This window comes from Sturnira hondurensis, unplaced genomic scaffold (genome assembly GCF_014824575.4).
Source record: "Sturnira hondurensis isolate 20B ecotype Veracruz unplaced genomic scaffold, ASM1482457v3 Scaffold0024822, whole genome shotgun sequence".
In the NCBI taxonomy this organism is placed as follows: Eukaryota; Metazoa; Chordata; class Mammalia; order Chiroptera; family Phyllostomidae; genus Sturnira; species Sturnira hondurensis.
The window spans coordinates 3,288,231-3,302,652 of NW_028097453.1; the positions used below are offsets into that span (position 1 = coordinate 3,288,231).

Below are 14,422 nucleotides of genomic sequence, written 5' to 3' on the forward strand. Positions count from 1 at the left end.
CTCTGACTTAGGTTACAGTAAATACTATGATTAAGGGGAACACTTTTCATGGGTGTGCCCATGTGACCACACTGCTGCAAAATCCAGCAACAATCTGAGAAGCCATATCAGACTTATTGCCTCAAATTCTCTTTATTGGCCTTATAAATGCTAAGAGAATTAGAGTGGTTCATGAGGAAATATGGAAAGATAAAGAGTCAAAAGATTTATCTCAGCAGAATGGAAACTTTAAGATGGCTATTTAAAAAATGGAATGAATAGCCCTGGCTAGTGTAGCTCAGTGGACTGAATACCAGCCTGTGAACCAGAAAGTCACCAGTTCGATTCCCAGCCAGGGTACATGCCTGTGTTGTGGGCCAGACCCCCCAGTTGGGGTATGCAAGAGGCAACACTGATGTATCTCTCACACAATGATGTTTCTCCCTTTCTCCCTTCTTTCCCCTCTCTCCAAAAGTAAACACATAAAATTTTTTTAAAAATGGGATGAACAAAAAAGACATTGCTGGGGTTGAAACAAAGGTTTCTTTGTTTTTTTAAGATTTTATTTATTTATCTTTAGGGGGAAGGGAAGGAGAGGAGGAGAGAAATATCAATGTGTGGTTGCCTCTCGTTCGTCCCCTGCTGGGAACTGGCCTGCAACCCAGGCATGTGCCCTGACTGGGAATCGAACCACGATCGTGTGGTTCACAGGCCCGTGCTCAATCCACTGAGCTATACCAGCCATGCTGAAACAAAGGTCTTAATGCAGCCCCACTGAAGGCTGGGTGGACCAATGGGACCCACTGCTACTCCCCAACATTAAAGGGGCCAAACAACTGTTACGTTGGAGCAATTTAAAAACCTGGAGGGCAAATATGACAATGAAAAACCTAACCTCACGCCCGGAGAGATTATTCTATGGATTAACCAAACTGAAGTCTGAAGAAGAGGCCAGAGTCTTCTGATTCAACCCCAAGATGGAGAACCAAGGAGATATGCCCTGTGTGCATAAAACAGCCAGGGGGTGAGGAATAAACATTTCTGGGACTCCTTGACCAATGTCTGGGTCTCCCAGTGCATGGGAGACTAATGCACTATGGCTTAAGTCCTAACGGGCGCTAAAGTTAAATTGGGAAGTGAGGCAACAGTTGAGAGGACTAAGGCAAAAACTTGGACAAAAAATGTCGTGTATGAACAGACTGTCTGAAGCAATTACATCTCCTTTACATGAATGTATTAATGGGCTGGACAATGTGTCTGGCTGGTATTGTAAAAGAGAATGGATATAATTTCGTCGCAAGGCCAGGCTTGATTAGTCATGCTAAATGGGAACCACTGGAAATGTCCGAGCTCACAGAAGTTGTTAACGTGAGACACTGTGGGAAACATGTGGACAAAAAGAGATTACCACTTTAGCAACAAATCAGAAGCTAAAGGGCTGGTACCACTGAATTCCCTGTACAGTAGTTAACCCTCTGTAGTCTGTGAAGAAGTGGACGGCTCATCAAGACTAATGGTAGAATAGTAAAGCCTGAATACAGTCATGCCACCATGGTGCCACCAGTCCCTGACAGGGTTTCCACAGCACAAAAAACATACAGCAGGCTAAAGGAGCAAGGTACTCACTCAGGGATTGATTCTGCAGATGTTTTCTTCTCTGCCTAATCCCCCAAAAATGCCAACAGCAATTTTCCTTCCTGTGTAAGGATCCCAGTTTACATTTACTATACTGCCACAAGGTTATTCCAATTCACCAGTTTACTGGTATAATTTGGTTAGAAGGAATTTGGACCTGATGCAGGTCCTGAATATATAATACACTATATGGATGAGACCACGGTATCAGAAAGTGAAGACTTCAGTGTGTTGGTAACACACACGACTAACAGAGAGGCTATTATCAGGTCTGAGGACCTGCTAAAGTTGGGGAAATCCTCAGGAATAACCTAGGCAAAAGCCACCCTCGATATTCACAGGTAAATATACTAAATCACTTTAATCACTTACTTTTAGAACTAAACAAGAAGCCTGGTTGATTTTATGTATTTCCTTTGAGCAAGCAAGATCTCTGTTTGCATTTTGTATTATAAAAACAGTATTTTTTCAGACATACAATTATAAACTTGAGTTTAACAGTGTACACATGTCTACACATGTACACATGTCTACACAGTGTACACATGTACACATGCAAAAATGATATTCCTACTTTCAGAATGACATTTTATCGATGTTTCCACTTTTCATTAGAATTACTGTGTAAGTTTCTGTAGTTTGTGTATTCACAACTCTTGGGGACTCTTGCTAACCATCCTAGTCTCTTTCTGGTGCTTCCTATAGCTGTGCATGACATAGATGGTGAAAACTGTATACTAGTCTTGAACCCTTTCTTGAAGCAAGGATGTGTCATTTATGCTGTATCCTCCATTTTATCGCTGACACATAGAGTAATCAGCTTGCCATGTTGACTGTGATGCTATTTTTCAGTTCCTAACTTTAATTCCCGTGTGCTACCTCAGCAGGTTTATCTGTTTCTACAGATGCTGGAACACCAGCCAATTACGGCACAGATGATCTTTGCTCCCATGCTAGCATGAACGGGGCAGGCCATGTCTGAACTGCAAAAAGGGGTCTCTCTCCAGATGGTTTTGGGCCCCTACGATCCACACTCAGACGTGATTTTGGAAGTGTTAGCAACATGGATTATGCAGACCGGAGCTTACGGCAAAAACCTATGAGAGCTACTCGGCAGCAACCACTGAGATTTTTAGACCAGAAAATTTCTGAATGCTTTGGTAAATATATGTCATTTAAGAGCAAGTTACTGGCTTGCTGTCAGACATTAATTGAGACCCACTCTACACCTGAAGAACATAAAATAACCCTGAATCCTGAGATAGTCATGTCCTGGGTTGGAGGACACTCTAATGAGGAAGGCACTGCCCAGAACAGTTCCGTGCAGAAACATGCAACCAGGAGGATGCAAAGGCTGTTTATGGTATTTGTGAGCAGGTAGCTGCCCTCCTTTCCCATAAGCATGAATTTGGAACCACTGGGGAGATGATGAATTCTGCGATTGCACAGGTGCTATCCTATGAACAGCTCTGTTGACCATAAGGGAACTGCTTCATTTATGAATGGCAGTTCTCAGGTGAGGGTTCAGCATTCTGTCTGGACAGCTACCACTCTAACTGAAGAAGGTAATAGCAAATCATATCAGTGAGCTGAACTGCATGCTGTTCAAACCCGAAAACCTATGCTTGAGTTTTTACCAAACTCTGCAACTGGTGTAAGTGAGGGTGGTTTTGTGGACTATTTCCTAACTTCATACAGATGGTGAGGAGAAAGGCTCTGGTGAGACTCAATATTAAGGACGCAGCACTGAACGAACACTCTAAACTTTGACTAGGGGGAACCCCTGAGGGGTGTTTAAAAGAAGGCAGGGAGGAGGGTGGCGGCTCTATGCCTTACAAAGTAAGCCTGGCCGAAATGTGGACAGAATGAATTTAACAAGGTAAACCTCAAAGCTGCTGCACCAATTATAAATGTGCTGTAGTAACAGACGGTTAGGCTTCTCATTCCAACAACATGGGCTCTGTGACAGCCTGTCTAGGAAATGTATAAAGTGTGACATAAAGAAAAGGGAGAGAACAGTCCAGAGATAATTAGGACTTGGATATAAGTGGTCAAGGAAAATGATAAAGAAAAGGATCACAGTCAAAGTTTGAGAGAGGGGTGGTTGAAATTATTCTTTCATATGGAAAAAACCCACCACCTTACTGTTCTTTTTGCTTCTCGTCATCAATTTAAAAAGCTCTAATAAATTTAAGATTTCTCAAAACATCTGAATGCAGCTGTAATCTAACATCTTACCGAGGTTAGTACAGAACAATCAACGGTAAGATTTGGCCCTGAGGTAACAGCAGCCATAAGATTAGTAACCTGAAGTAACACGTTAGCCAAAATGAAACATTCTGGGCCAAATTAAGAATACGGAAATTTTAAGTAGATTTCTAAACAAATGCTCTGTCAAACAGTAAGAGCAGCCTTGAAAAAGAACAAAGGGCATTATCTTTACATACAGTCAATTCTGAGAGGTCCCACATATTGCATTCACATTCTGCATTCTATATTCCATACGGGAGAAAATAAGCATTTGAGCTACAGGAGACGTGGAGTATGACCACCTGTGTTCAAATCCTGGCTCCACCACATACGGTGAGACCCTGTGCAGATCACTGAAGCTCCCTGGGGGCTCCCTCTCCTTTGTCCTGATACTAGTACCAACACTCCGGGGGGGGGGGGGGGGCTACTGTGAATTACACCAACACACAGCATTCGGAAAGTGACTGGAACAAACTGGGACTAATGCATCCCCTCCTCTTTAGGAGAATTCCAAATGAATTCCAGAGAATCTAACAAATTCAAAGCTCTACGACATCTTACAGTTAAGAAACACATTTAAGTGTGGATGATCAACTCAACCTACTCTCTTATGACAGGAGGTTCATAAAACCTATTTCCATCAATTCAGCAGAACTATTGTAAGAAAAACACTTTAGAAAATGCTGTATAAGAAAGCAAGACCATCTTTTTAACTATAATAAATAGATGTGATAGCAACTGGGAAAATTACTAGAGGATGTTGTTATATAACTAACTAGGTATTTCAGAACATTTCCAGAACAGTAAGAATGTAACAGAGTGGTGATAAGTGAATTATTATTAAATTCTGTGGGTATAACAGAGGTGAAATACTAAGATATTTATTAAAGAATTAGTAACTATGCTTACTTAGATGCTCATAAATCTCTAGTTTTTCTGCATTGTGATATCTAACATGAAATCGGTATATTTATGCTTTTTCACTCAAATGGGTACCATTTATCCACATCCAGGGGAGTATTACTGTTTTAGGTGGCAGCCCACAGCCTAAATCCCACAGTGCTGGAAAAAAAGCGTGTCTGAACCAAGGCAGAACAAAGAAATACCACTCCATTCTTACAAACCCAAACTCTTATAACACATTTTTAACAAATCATAAGACTGTTAGATATGAATGTGGAAATCATTAAATAACTTATCAAAAACATATTTTAAGAAATATACAAAATTGTGAATTAAAATGCTAACAAACAAAAATATGGAGTAAATATTTGCTTCAGGAAGAAAAATAAGAACTTTTTAAGGATTTTTATAATATTTCTTGATAAGCAATTATGATTTCTGTACCTATGTTCTTTGTGTTCCAATAGCTGACAGTCTCTACATGTCAGTCTATCGCATGTCTCACAGAAAAGTTTCAACTGTTCTTGTTTGTGTACAGGGCAGAAAACAGGGCGCTGACCAGATGCTCCAACAGACTCTGTAGTAAAATAAAACATATATTTTTAAACTAAACAACACTTTTGTCTAACTTTCAAAATTCTTATTGATACTGGTATCCAAAGCTTATAAAGAACACGCAGAAATGCTATAGGGGCAAAAGAGGGAGATTAAGAGTAATCATTAAAACTGCTGCTATCTTACCTGAGACATCTTCTTTCTTCCTGATCAAGTGATCTTTAGTGAATTTTACTCTTTGATGTGCTTCAATACATGTCTTACATAGCCACTCTCCACATTCTACACAAAAGCCAACTGCACTGGCATTGTCTTCACAACTAGTACATACCTAAAAGAGGAAATAAACACTAATCTACATGAAATTTACAAAGTAGAGGTCCACAAAATCAAATGTAAAAACTAACCTGCTCCCAAACATACTAATTCACTGCACCTAATATAAAATTATTTTGTTAACCATTTATCTTTAATGAAATCCTTTTCCTTCCAGATCAAACATTTAGGTTGGTAACAATCTAAATCTCAGAACACAAAATTTATACAGGATTTCAATTTTTCAGTAATTGTCTACTGTCTCATTTAGCCAGATCTGAGCAGATGTAGAAGGTACCCTTGATTTTCAGACGAGATCGGGCGCATTCAGGGTGGTATGGCCATAGACAGATACCCCTGACTTCCAATTTGAAAGATGAAACTATAGCAGAACTGGTCTAATTTACGTAACAATCTAAGTATGTTTTTCTAGTAATTTACATTTTGATATCAAGATAGGAATATAAAGAAAAATTGAGAAGCATACCTGTTCTGATTTCTCATCAGAACTGCTAGGAGCTTCAGATGTATCTTTCACAAAATAATTATCCACAAGGTCTATCTGTCTGCATTCTTGGCGGCATACTGGGCACCGTATTACACCAACTACAACACAAAATGATAACATTAAAAACTATTTTTTCAGGAAAATTGTGCATGATGCCCATATGAAAACTACTCATTCAATATGCAACAGACAAGACCAAAGAAATGAGCATTGGGAGCTGAGTAAAATAACCCACTGAGTTATTCCATTGGGAACAAAAAAACGACACCCTATTTAGGAAGAGAAAGGAAGCATTAATATGCAAAAAAAAAGAGAAAAGTTTAAAAGTGAGTCGTTATTATAATATGTGATTGGCTGAGTAATGGTCCCCAAAGATATCCAGGTCCTACTTCTTGGAAAACCTGTCAATGTCACTTTACACAGCAAAAAGATTTTGCAGATGTGATTAAATTAAGGCTCTCAAAATGGGAATGTTGTCCTGGATTATCTGAAGGGCCCTAAATGCCATCACAAGTGATTTTACAAGAAGGGAGCAGAAGAAGATTAGATTACCAAAAAAAGGAGAACCCAACTAATAATGGGAGCTTTTAAGATGGAGCCACAAGCCAAGAAACAGAGGTAGCCACTATTAGCTGAAAAAGACAAAGCAGCAGATTCTTTTCTCAAAGCTACCAGAAAGAGCCAGAGCTGCTGACAAAACTCTGACTCTGAAACACACTTTGACTTCAGCTCAGTACAAATGAATTCAGCTTTGGCTGGTGTGGCTCAGGGGAATGAGTGGGGGCCTGAGACCCAAAGGGTGACCAGTTTGATTCCCAGTCTAGGACAACTGGGAATTTGATTCTTGCCTGAATTGTGGGCCAGGTCTCCAGTTGGGGGCCTGTGAAAGATAACCATAAATGATGTTTCTCTTCCTTTCTCCCTCCCTACACCTTTCTCTAAAAATAAATAAAATCTTAAAAAAAGAAAAAAAAAGAATTCAAAATTTTAGCCTCCAGAACAGTAAGAGAATAAAATCTACTGCATTAAGGCCCCAAGTTTATGGCACAGTCTATCGTCTTATAAATTCTAACTTGGCTCAGTACTACTTAAATTCATGCTACTGTAGAAAGAAAAATCATCTGCACTTTAGTGTTCCAGCATCTGTAAAAACAGATAAACCTGCTGAGGTAGCACAGAGAAGTTAAAGTTAGGAACTAAAAAACAACACAACAGTCAACACGGCAAACTGATTACTGTATGTGTCAGCCATAAAATTGAGGATACAGCATAAATGACATAATCCTTGCTTCAAGAAAGCGTTCAAGACTAGTATACAATTTTTACCATTTATATCATGCACAGCTATAGGAAGCACCAGAAAGAGACTAGGATGGTTAGCAAGAGTCCCCTAGAGTTGTGAATACACAAACTACAGAAACTTACACAGTAATTCTAATGAAAAGTGGAAACATCGATAAAATGTCATTCTGAAAGTAGGAATATCACTCTCGAAGTAGACACGTGTACACTGTTAAAACAAACTCGTTTATAATTGTATGTCTGAAAAAATACTGTTTTTATAATACAAAATGCAAAGAAAGATCTTGCTCAAAGGAAAAGGTATTTTTTCAAATCAAAGGTATGGTGAGAAGACAGGAAAAAAAGAATATAAATATTTTTACACTTGAGATGGCTTGAGTCAAAAACCTTTTAAGAACTAAAGCGCGTAATAAAACTACAAAGGAAATAAGCATATGTACTTGTTAGAAGCAGAAATATGGGAGCAATGAACTCCTCACAGTGAACCCGGCAAGTTCTCACTGAAGAGGTGGCACTGAAATGTGGTCCTGAAGGGTTAACATGCATTTACTAACACGCAAGAAAGCGTTTGCTTGGCTGGCCTATGTTCCTCAAGCTCTGAACTTTCCCAGGAAGGCTGTCCTCAACACTTGCCCTTGACTGGCTTCTGAGAGATGACTCTTGGAATATTATGCCTGATAAGAGTATTTTTTGCATACCTGAGACCCTGGGCCACACTGTGTTCAGTTTGACCTCTGGGGATGGTTGGCGTCCAAGCAGGTGGTGTCAGTTCTGTGAAGGCTGCACCCCCTGTGCGATTGACCCCCTCCCCCAACAAAAACCCTAGACAGGAAGGCTCAGGTGAGCTTCTCTGGTTGGCAGTACTCCTGCCTACTGACACATTGTTACCGGGAGAACTAAGTATCTCCCAGGGCAACTCCACTGAAAGGAGATACTTGGAAGCTTGTTCCTGCTTCCTCCTGGACTTCACACCATGGACCTTTTGTCTTTGCTAATTTTAATCTGTATCCTTTCACTGTAATAAAACATAACCCTGAGTCTAACAGTTTTTCTAAATCCTGAGAGTCCTAGCCAATCACTGTCCCTGAAGGTGGTCTTGGGGACCCCTAACTCAACTAGAAAAAGGATAAAACAACATGCAAACCAAGAACAGCAGGTGCTAAGCTCAGAAATGGGGGGGGGAGGAGGCTAGCCAAGGCTGGCATGGGTCAGTTTGTTAGGCATGGTTCCACAAAGCGAAAGGTCACCATTTTGATTCACAGTCAAGGCACATGCCTGGGTTGCGGGTTCAGCCCCCTGCCAGGCGCAGGGGAGAAGCAATCGATGTTTCTCTCTCACATCCATGTTTCTCTCCCTCTCATTCTCCCTGCCTTCCCCTCTCTCTTAAATTAAAAAAAAAAAATGTCTACAATAGGAGACTATAATATAATTTTACATAGAAATTGATGTACACATGTAATTTAAAAAGTTAAGAAATTTGCAACATCCAAATAAGAAATATTTTTGTGGAAGGATACAAAAGATGGAGAGACATTCTGTTCTGAGCAAGAAAACACTCAATGTTACCCATTACAAGCACTATCCGGGTAAAAGTATCCATGATACCTGTATAAATGAGGGATTTAATGCAGGTCATGTCTTACCAGTTTTTGGGGGTTATTTCTCAACTCAGTAAATTCTCAGATTCTTAAAATTTCTGCTTTCATCTGGCAAGCTTTACTGACATCACAGTAAATGACAACACAAATTCTTCTTCTTCTCAATCCAAATACACATTAAAATAACATTAAGGAATTTAGAAGATAAACACAATATCCAAAAAACCTCAGGTGGAAGAAGGGACAAGGCACAGAAATCCATATTCAAGCCATTTCGAGCCGTACAGACGGCAAAGCGGCAGCCGAAGGCTGCAGAAGAAACCCACCCAGAGCACACAGGCACTGGGGGTACAGCTGGGAAGGACCCTTATCTGCCGCAAAGATTTCACAGAAGCTTAATTCAGAAATTCGAGGCATTAAAGAAGTCCCAATGAGAGACACAAGGGAAAAAAGTCTGTGGATATCAGCAAATCCCACCCCTATGGTAAGTATTTACGTCAGGTTACCCAGAAACCAAGGTGTCTGTCTCACCACCAAGACAAAACGGGTTAAAGCTTCTTCAAGCAATTCTTTGCTATTTGCTCCCATATTTACCCATAAATTTAAAAATATACAAAAGTTTGCTTTAAAAGTGAGAACCATGTACCGTTTGAATTTAGGGGCAAGTACGGCCTCATAGTAAGAGATCAGATGAGTGTGCTCCAGATTCGATCTCTCTTGGTGCTAGCTGTCATGGTGAGTTTTGAAGATTACATAAAACTGAAACCCAAACTCCAGAGCCAAAGCTTCTGACCACTTTTATGTATAATGTTCCTAGACCTGATTTCATCACTTCAAAGGTCAACTTTTGAGAGTCCCATTGATGTCTATTAGATTAATTTCTTTTCAATGCCAGTTTACTGAAATGTGTAATTAAGGGGAAGGATGGGGCGTGAGGGAGACTTTTTAAAAGGCCAAAATACACAAGTTTACAAACTAGTTGATCTCCAGAGTGTTAAGGGGACTTTGTTTCAGTAAACTGACTGGTGGACTTCCACTCAAGATAGACGAGTATGTCTTTCTAGATGTGGAAAGACCACCTGACCTCCAACTCAAACACAGAAATGGCTAAAATATAACAACGTGTAGTTTGACAAATATGTAACCAAGTCCACACCCAAGAAGGCAAAGTTTTCAAGTGCCAGAAACAAAAAAGTTTTCAAAAACTCAAAATCCAAACAGTGAGGCACCGATGCAAGTGGGCCACGGGGGTCATCAGTACCACTGCTGGGAAAAGGACAAAGGTTTACAGGTAAAAACAAATAAAGTCCCTCAATGAAGCTAGACAGCAGGTTCAAGTCCATGTCATCCCTGCAGTCATTCACAAGAAGTCAGAACACCAAACAAGCTTTATGTAGAGACATAATCAAAATTTATATTACCTGCACAGTATACAGAAGGAAGAAACTATGAAGAAGCTTCAAGTCAAGGAACTAAGAAGCTTGTCTGAGAGCTTCCAGATCGGTGAACTTGGGAAAATTGGGAAAGGATGGTACGGCACACTCAGAAGACATGGAATCTCCGGGCCCCCTCCTACATACCTTGCCCTACACAACTCTTCTATCTGGTTGTTGCCGAGCTACATCCTTTTCAAATAAGCAAGTATGGCCCCGGCCAGGTGACTCAGTTGGTTGGAACATCATCCTGATACACCAAGGTTGCAGGTTCGATCTCCGGTCAGGGCACATACAAGGAGCAATCAATGAATGCGTATGTAAGTGGAACAACAAATAGATGTGTATGTGTGCCTCCCCCTTCCTCTCAAATAAATAAATAAAATTACAAATAAATAGGTAATCTGTCTGGTGGTTAATGACTTAGGGAAAGTTCATGTAAGGATGTGACCTCCAGCCCTGCATCTTCATGTCCTGACACCAGTTTTGCTGAGACTTCAGAAACAGAGTGAAAAACTGGGAGTAAATCAACTATAAACCAGAAGGAATTCAAGGAATCCAGTCCATAATACCAGTCATCTTCCCCAAGACTGAAGCCAACGCCTCTCTTCTCTTTTCAGCCCTAAGTTCAAGTTCTTATTTAAAGTTTCACCCTGCCCTGGCTGGTATGGGTCAGTAGACTGGGTGCTGGCCTGTAAACCAAAGGGTCGCCGGTTAAATTCCCGGGCAAGGCACATGCCTGGGTTACAGGCCAGGTCCCCATCTGGGGGTGTGTGAGAGGCAACCAATCCATGTATCTCTCACACATTGATGTTTCTCTCCCTCTCTTTCTTGCCTCCTCTCTAAGTAAATAAATCTTTTAAAAAACCCAATACTATTAGAGTGAATCAACAAACACAATAAACTAGGAAGTAATGACCTAAAATCACAGAAGCAGTATGAAAAAGACTGCAAATATGTGTAAAATGTTCAAGGCTACAAAGGAACAATCTATGAAAATGGGTAAATATGAAAAAGAATCAAAGAAAAATAAAACAAACTTATTGAATAAACTCAAAACACAAATTAAGCAGCAAGTAAGAGAAATGAAAATAAAATTACAGAGATAAAACATAAATATGAAGAAATCACATAGAATTTAGCCAAGATAAAGAGAGATGGAAATTACAAACAAGAAGAAAGCTAAAGAAGTGAGTGAGAAACTCCAGAATGTGTCAAACAGAAGTTCTAGAAGCTCATGAAGGAAATTAGGCAGAGATGCAGCTTAAAGAGATAACAGCTGAGAATTCCACAGCTGAATAAATGAGTTCTTAAACTGCAAGTCAAGTCCTGAGCAGGATACCTAAAAATAAATCCACACCTAAACAAAGCAAAGATGGAGCAAAAACTCTTCATAACTCCAAGTACTAGAAGATAGTCAAGACTAACAATAGACCTCATCAGTAAAAACAATACTGAAAGATAGCAGGCATATCTTCAAAGTTTTTAGAGAAAATAATAGTCAACCTAGCAATCTATATCCTGATAAAGCCATTATTCAAGTCTAAAAGAAAATTCAGTTTTCAGACCTGTAACAGTAACATTCACTGTTATAAGAACTAATAAAGCATTGAGCTGAACTATATAAAATTGGCTGAGTTCATTGGAATACCGTCCAGTACAATGGAAGGTTCTAGGTTCAATTCCCAGTCAGGCATGTACGGGAGGCAACACATCAGTGTTTCTTCCTCCTCTCTCTCTGTCTCCGTGTGTGTCTGTCTCTCTGTCAAATCAGTAAATACATCCTTGGGTGAGGATTAAAAACAAACAAACAAACAAAAAACCTACCAATGGTAGACTACTTCTCATGTGCAAATACATCAATTTTATATGGTTCAATTTACCTTAAGAATATGGAAAAATAGGACTTCCAGCCAAGATGGAGGCGTAGGTGGAAACACTGTGCCCCCTCCCACAACTAAATTTAAAGACAGCGAAGTTTTAGTAACAATAATGCAGCCAAAACAGTGAAAATTGAACTGTACGGAAGTCCGACAACAACGAACCACTCAGCCAGACCGGTAAGAGGGGCAGAGTCAGCAGCCAAGTAGGGTCAGGCTGGAAAGATCGACCCAGGAGCAGAGGTGGTTGGTGGCAACAGGCAGACCCAGTGAGGGCGCAGGGCGGCTGGCTGACTGCGGTGACACATTCCTGCGCAGATGAACCAAGCGAACAGTGAGACAGACCACTAAGGCTGGGGCCCCAGCGACAGGAATTAGAACCTGAAAGCACCAGCTGGAAAGACTTTCTCGGGGTCGAGGGACCGGGAGAGGCTCCCAGGCTCACAGAGTTTGCTGGAGAGACCCATGGGGTCCTGGAGAGTACACGGGCCCACACACCCGGGAACCAACACCAGAGGGGCCAAATTTGCTTGTGGGAAGCTGCAGAGGGGACAGAAATCTGAGAAAGAGTGGAGCGGAGCAAGGCGCCATTTTTTTCCTTCTCTGACCCCCCCCCCACAAACAACGTCACAACCCAGCAACTGGATCACCCACCCCGATGCACACCTAAGGCTCTGTCCCTCATACATAACAGGTGTGAAGAAACCAAACATTATGACTCAAGAACAGCTCAAAGCCCCAGAGCCTATATTTCTAAATGACCAAGAAATAGCCAACCTTTCAGACACTGGTGATCAGGATGCTCCCAGAATTGGTTGATTTTAGCCACAGATTAGAGGAACATATGAAGGCTAAACTAATTGAAATGAAGGGAAATGCACAGGAAACCAACAGTGATAGAAAGGAAACTGGGACTCAAATCAAGGGAGTGGACCAGAAGGAAGAACAAAACATCCAACCAGAAAAGAATGAAGAAATGAGAATTCAAAAAAATGAGGAGAGGCTTAGGAACCTCCAGGACAGCTTTAAACGTTCCAACATCTGAATTATAGGGGTACCAGAAGGGGAAAAGAAACAGCCACAAGTGGAACACTTATTTGAACAAATAATAAAGGAGAACCTTCCCAGTCTGCCAAAGGAAATAAGACTTCCAGGAAGTCCAGGAAGTTCAGAGAGTCCCAAAGAAGTTGGACCCAAGAAGGAACACACCAAGGCACATCATAATTACATTAGCCAAGATTAAAATGAAGGAGAGAGGACTTCCGCCAAGATGGAGGCATAGGTGGAAACACTGTGCCTTCTCCCACAACCAAGTTTGGATACAACAAAAGTTTTGGTGAACTACCACACACCCAGAGGCCAGAAAACCGAATTATACGGAAGTCCGACAGCTACGAACCGTTCAACGAGGACAGTAAGAGGTGGAGCCAGCAGCGGAGCTGGGTCGGGCAGGGCAGACCTAGGAGCGCAGGCAGCCCAGAACTAGTCGGGGTGCGGAACAGACTGACCAAGGTCGCACATTCGAGCGCAGTGAGACGGACCACACAGGCCCCAGGTGGCAAACCCAGTGGTGGAAGGCTGACAGCAGTGGCACACCCGCGTGCCGAGGAGCGGGGCGCGTGGCCCTGGTGACGGTGGTGGCTGCGGTGCTGGTGGGGGTCGAGGCTGCGGCAGGCGCTGGAGAGAAGCCATTGTCCCTCTTTGACCCCGCCCCCATATACGACGTCACAACCCAGCGACTGAGTTGCCCTGCTCTGGTGAAAACCTAGGGCTCCGTTCCTGCTACTTAAAAGGCACAAATAGCCCAAAGGATGGCTCAAGAAGAACTCAAAGTCCCAGAGCCAGTAACTCTAAGCGACCAACAGATTGCCAGGCTCTCAGAAGCCCAATTTAAAACACTATTTATTAGGATGCTCACAGAATTGGTAGAGTACAGTCACAAATTAGAGAAACATATGAAGGCTAAACTAATTGAAATGAAGGGAGATGTCCAGGAATCCAATAGTGATGAAAAGGAAACTGGGACTCAAATCAATGGAATGGACCAGAAGGAAGAATGAAACA

The 14,422-nt window shown here is 41.4% G+C and overlaps 1 protein-coding gene across 2 annotated transcripts in view; it reads right to left on the reverse strand.

Moving 5' to 3' along the window:
- Positions 1-14,422, reverse strand: part of TRIM33 (tripartite motif containing 33) — a 110,694-nt gene that overhangs the window by 64,563 nt on the left and 31,709 nt on the right. For both annotated transcript variants that reach the window (XM_037038931.1, XM_037038930.1), the window contains exons 2-4: positions 6,125-6,243; positions 5,509-5,653; positions 5,212-5,344 (exon numbers count right to left, since the gene is read on the reverse strand). In XM_037038931.1, the coding sequence (XP_036894826.1) occupies positions 5,212-5,344; positions 5,509-5,653; positions 6,125-6,243 (397 nt within the window). The remainder of the gene's footprint in view (positions 1-5,211; positions 5,345-5,508; positions 5,654-6,124; positions 6,244-14,422) is intronic.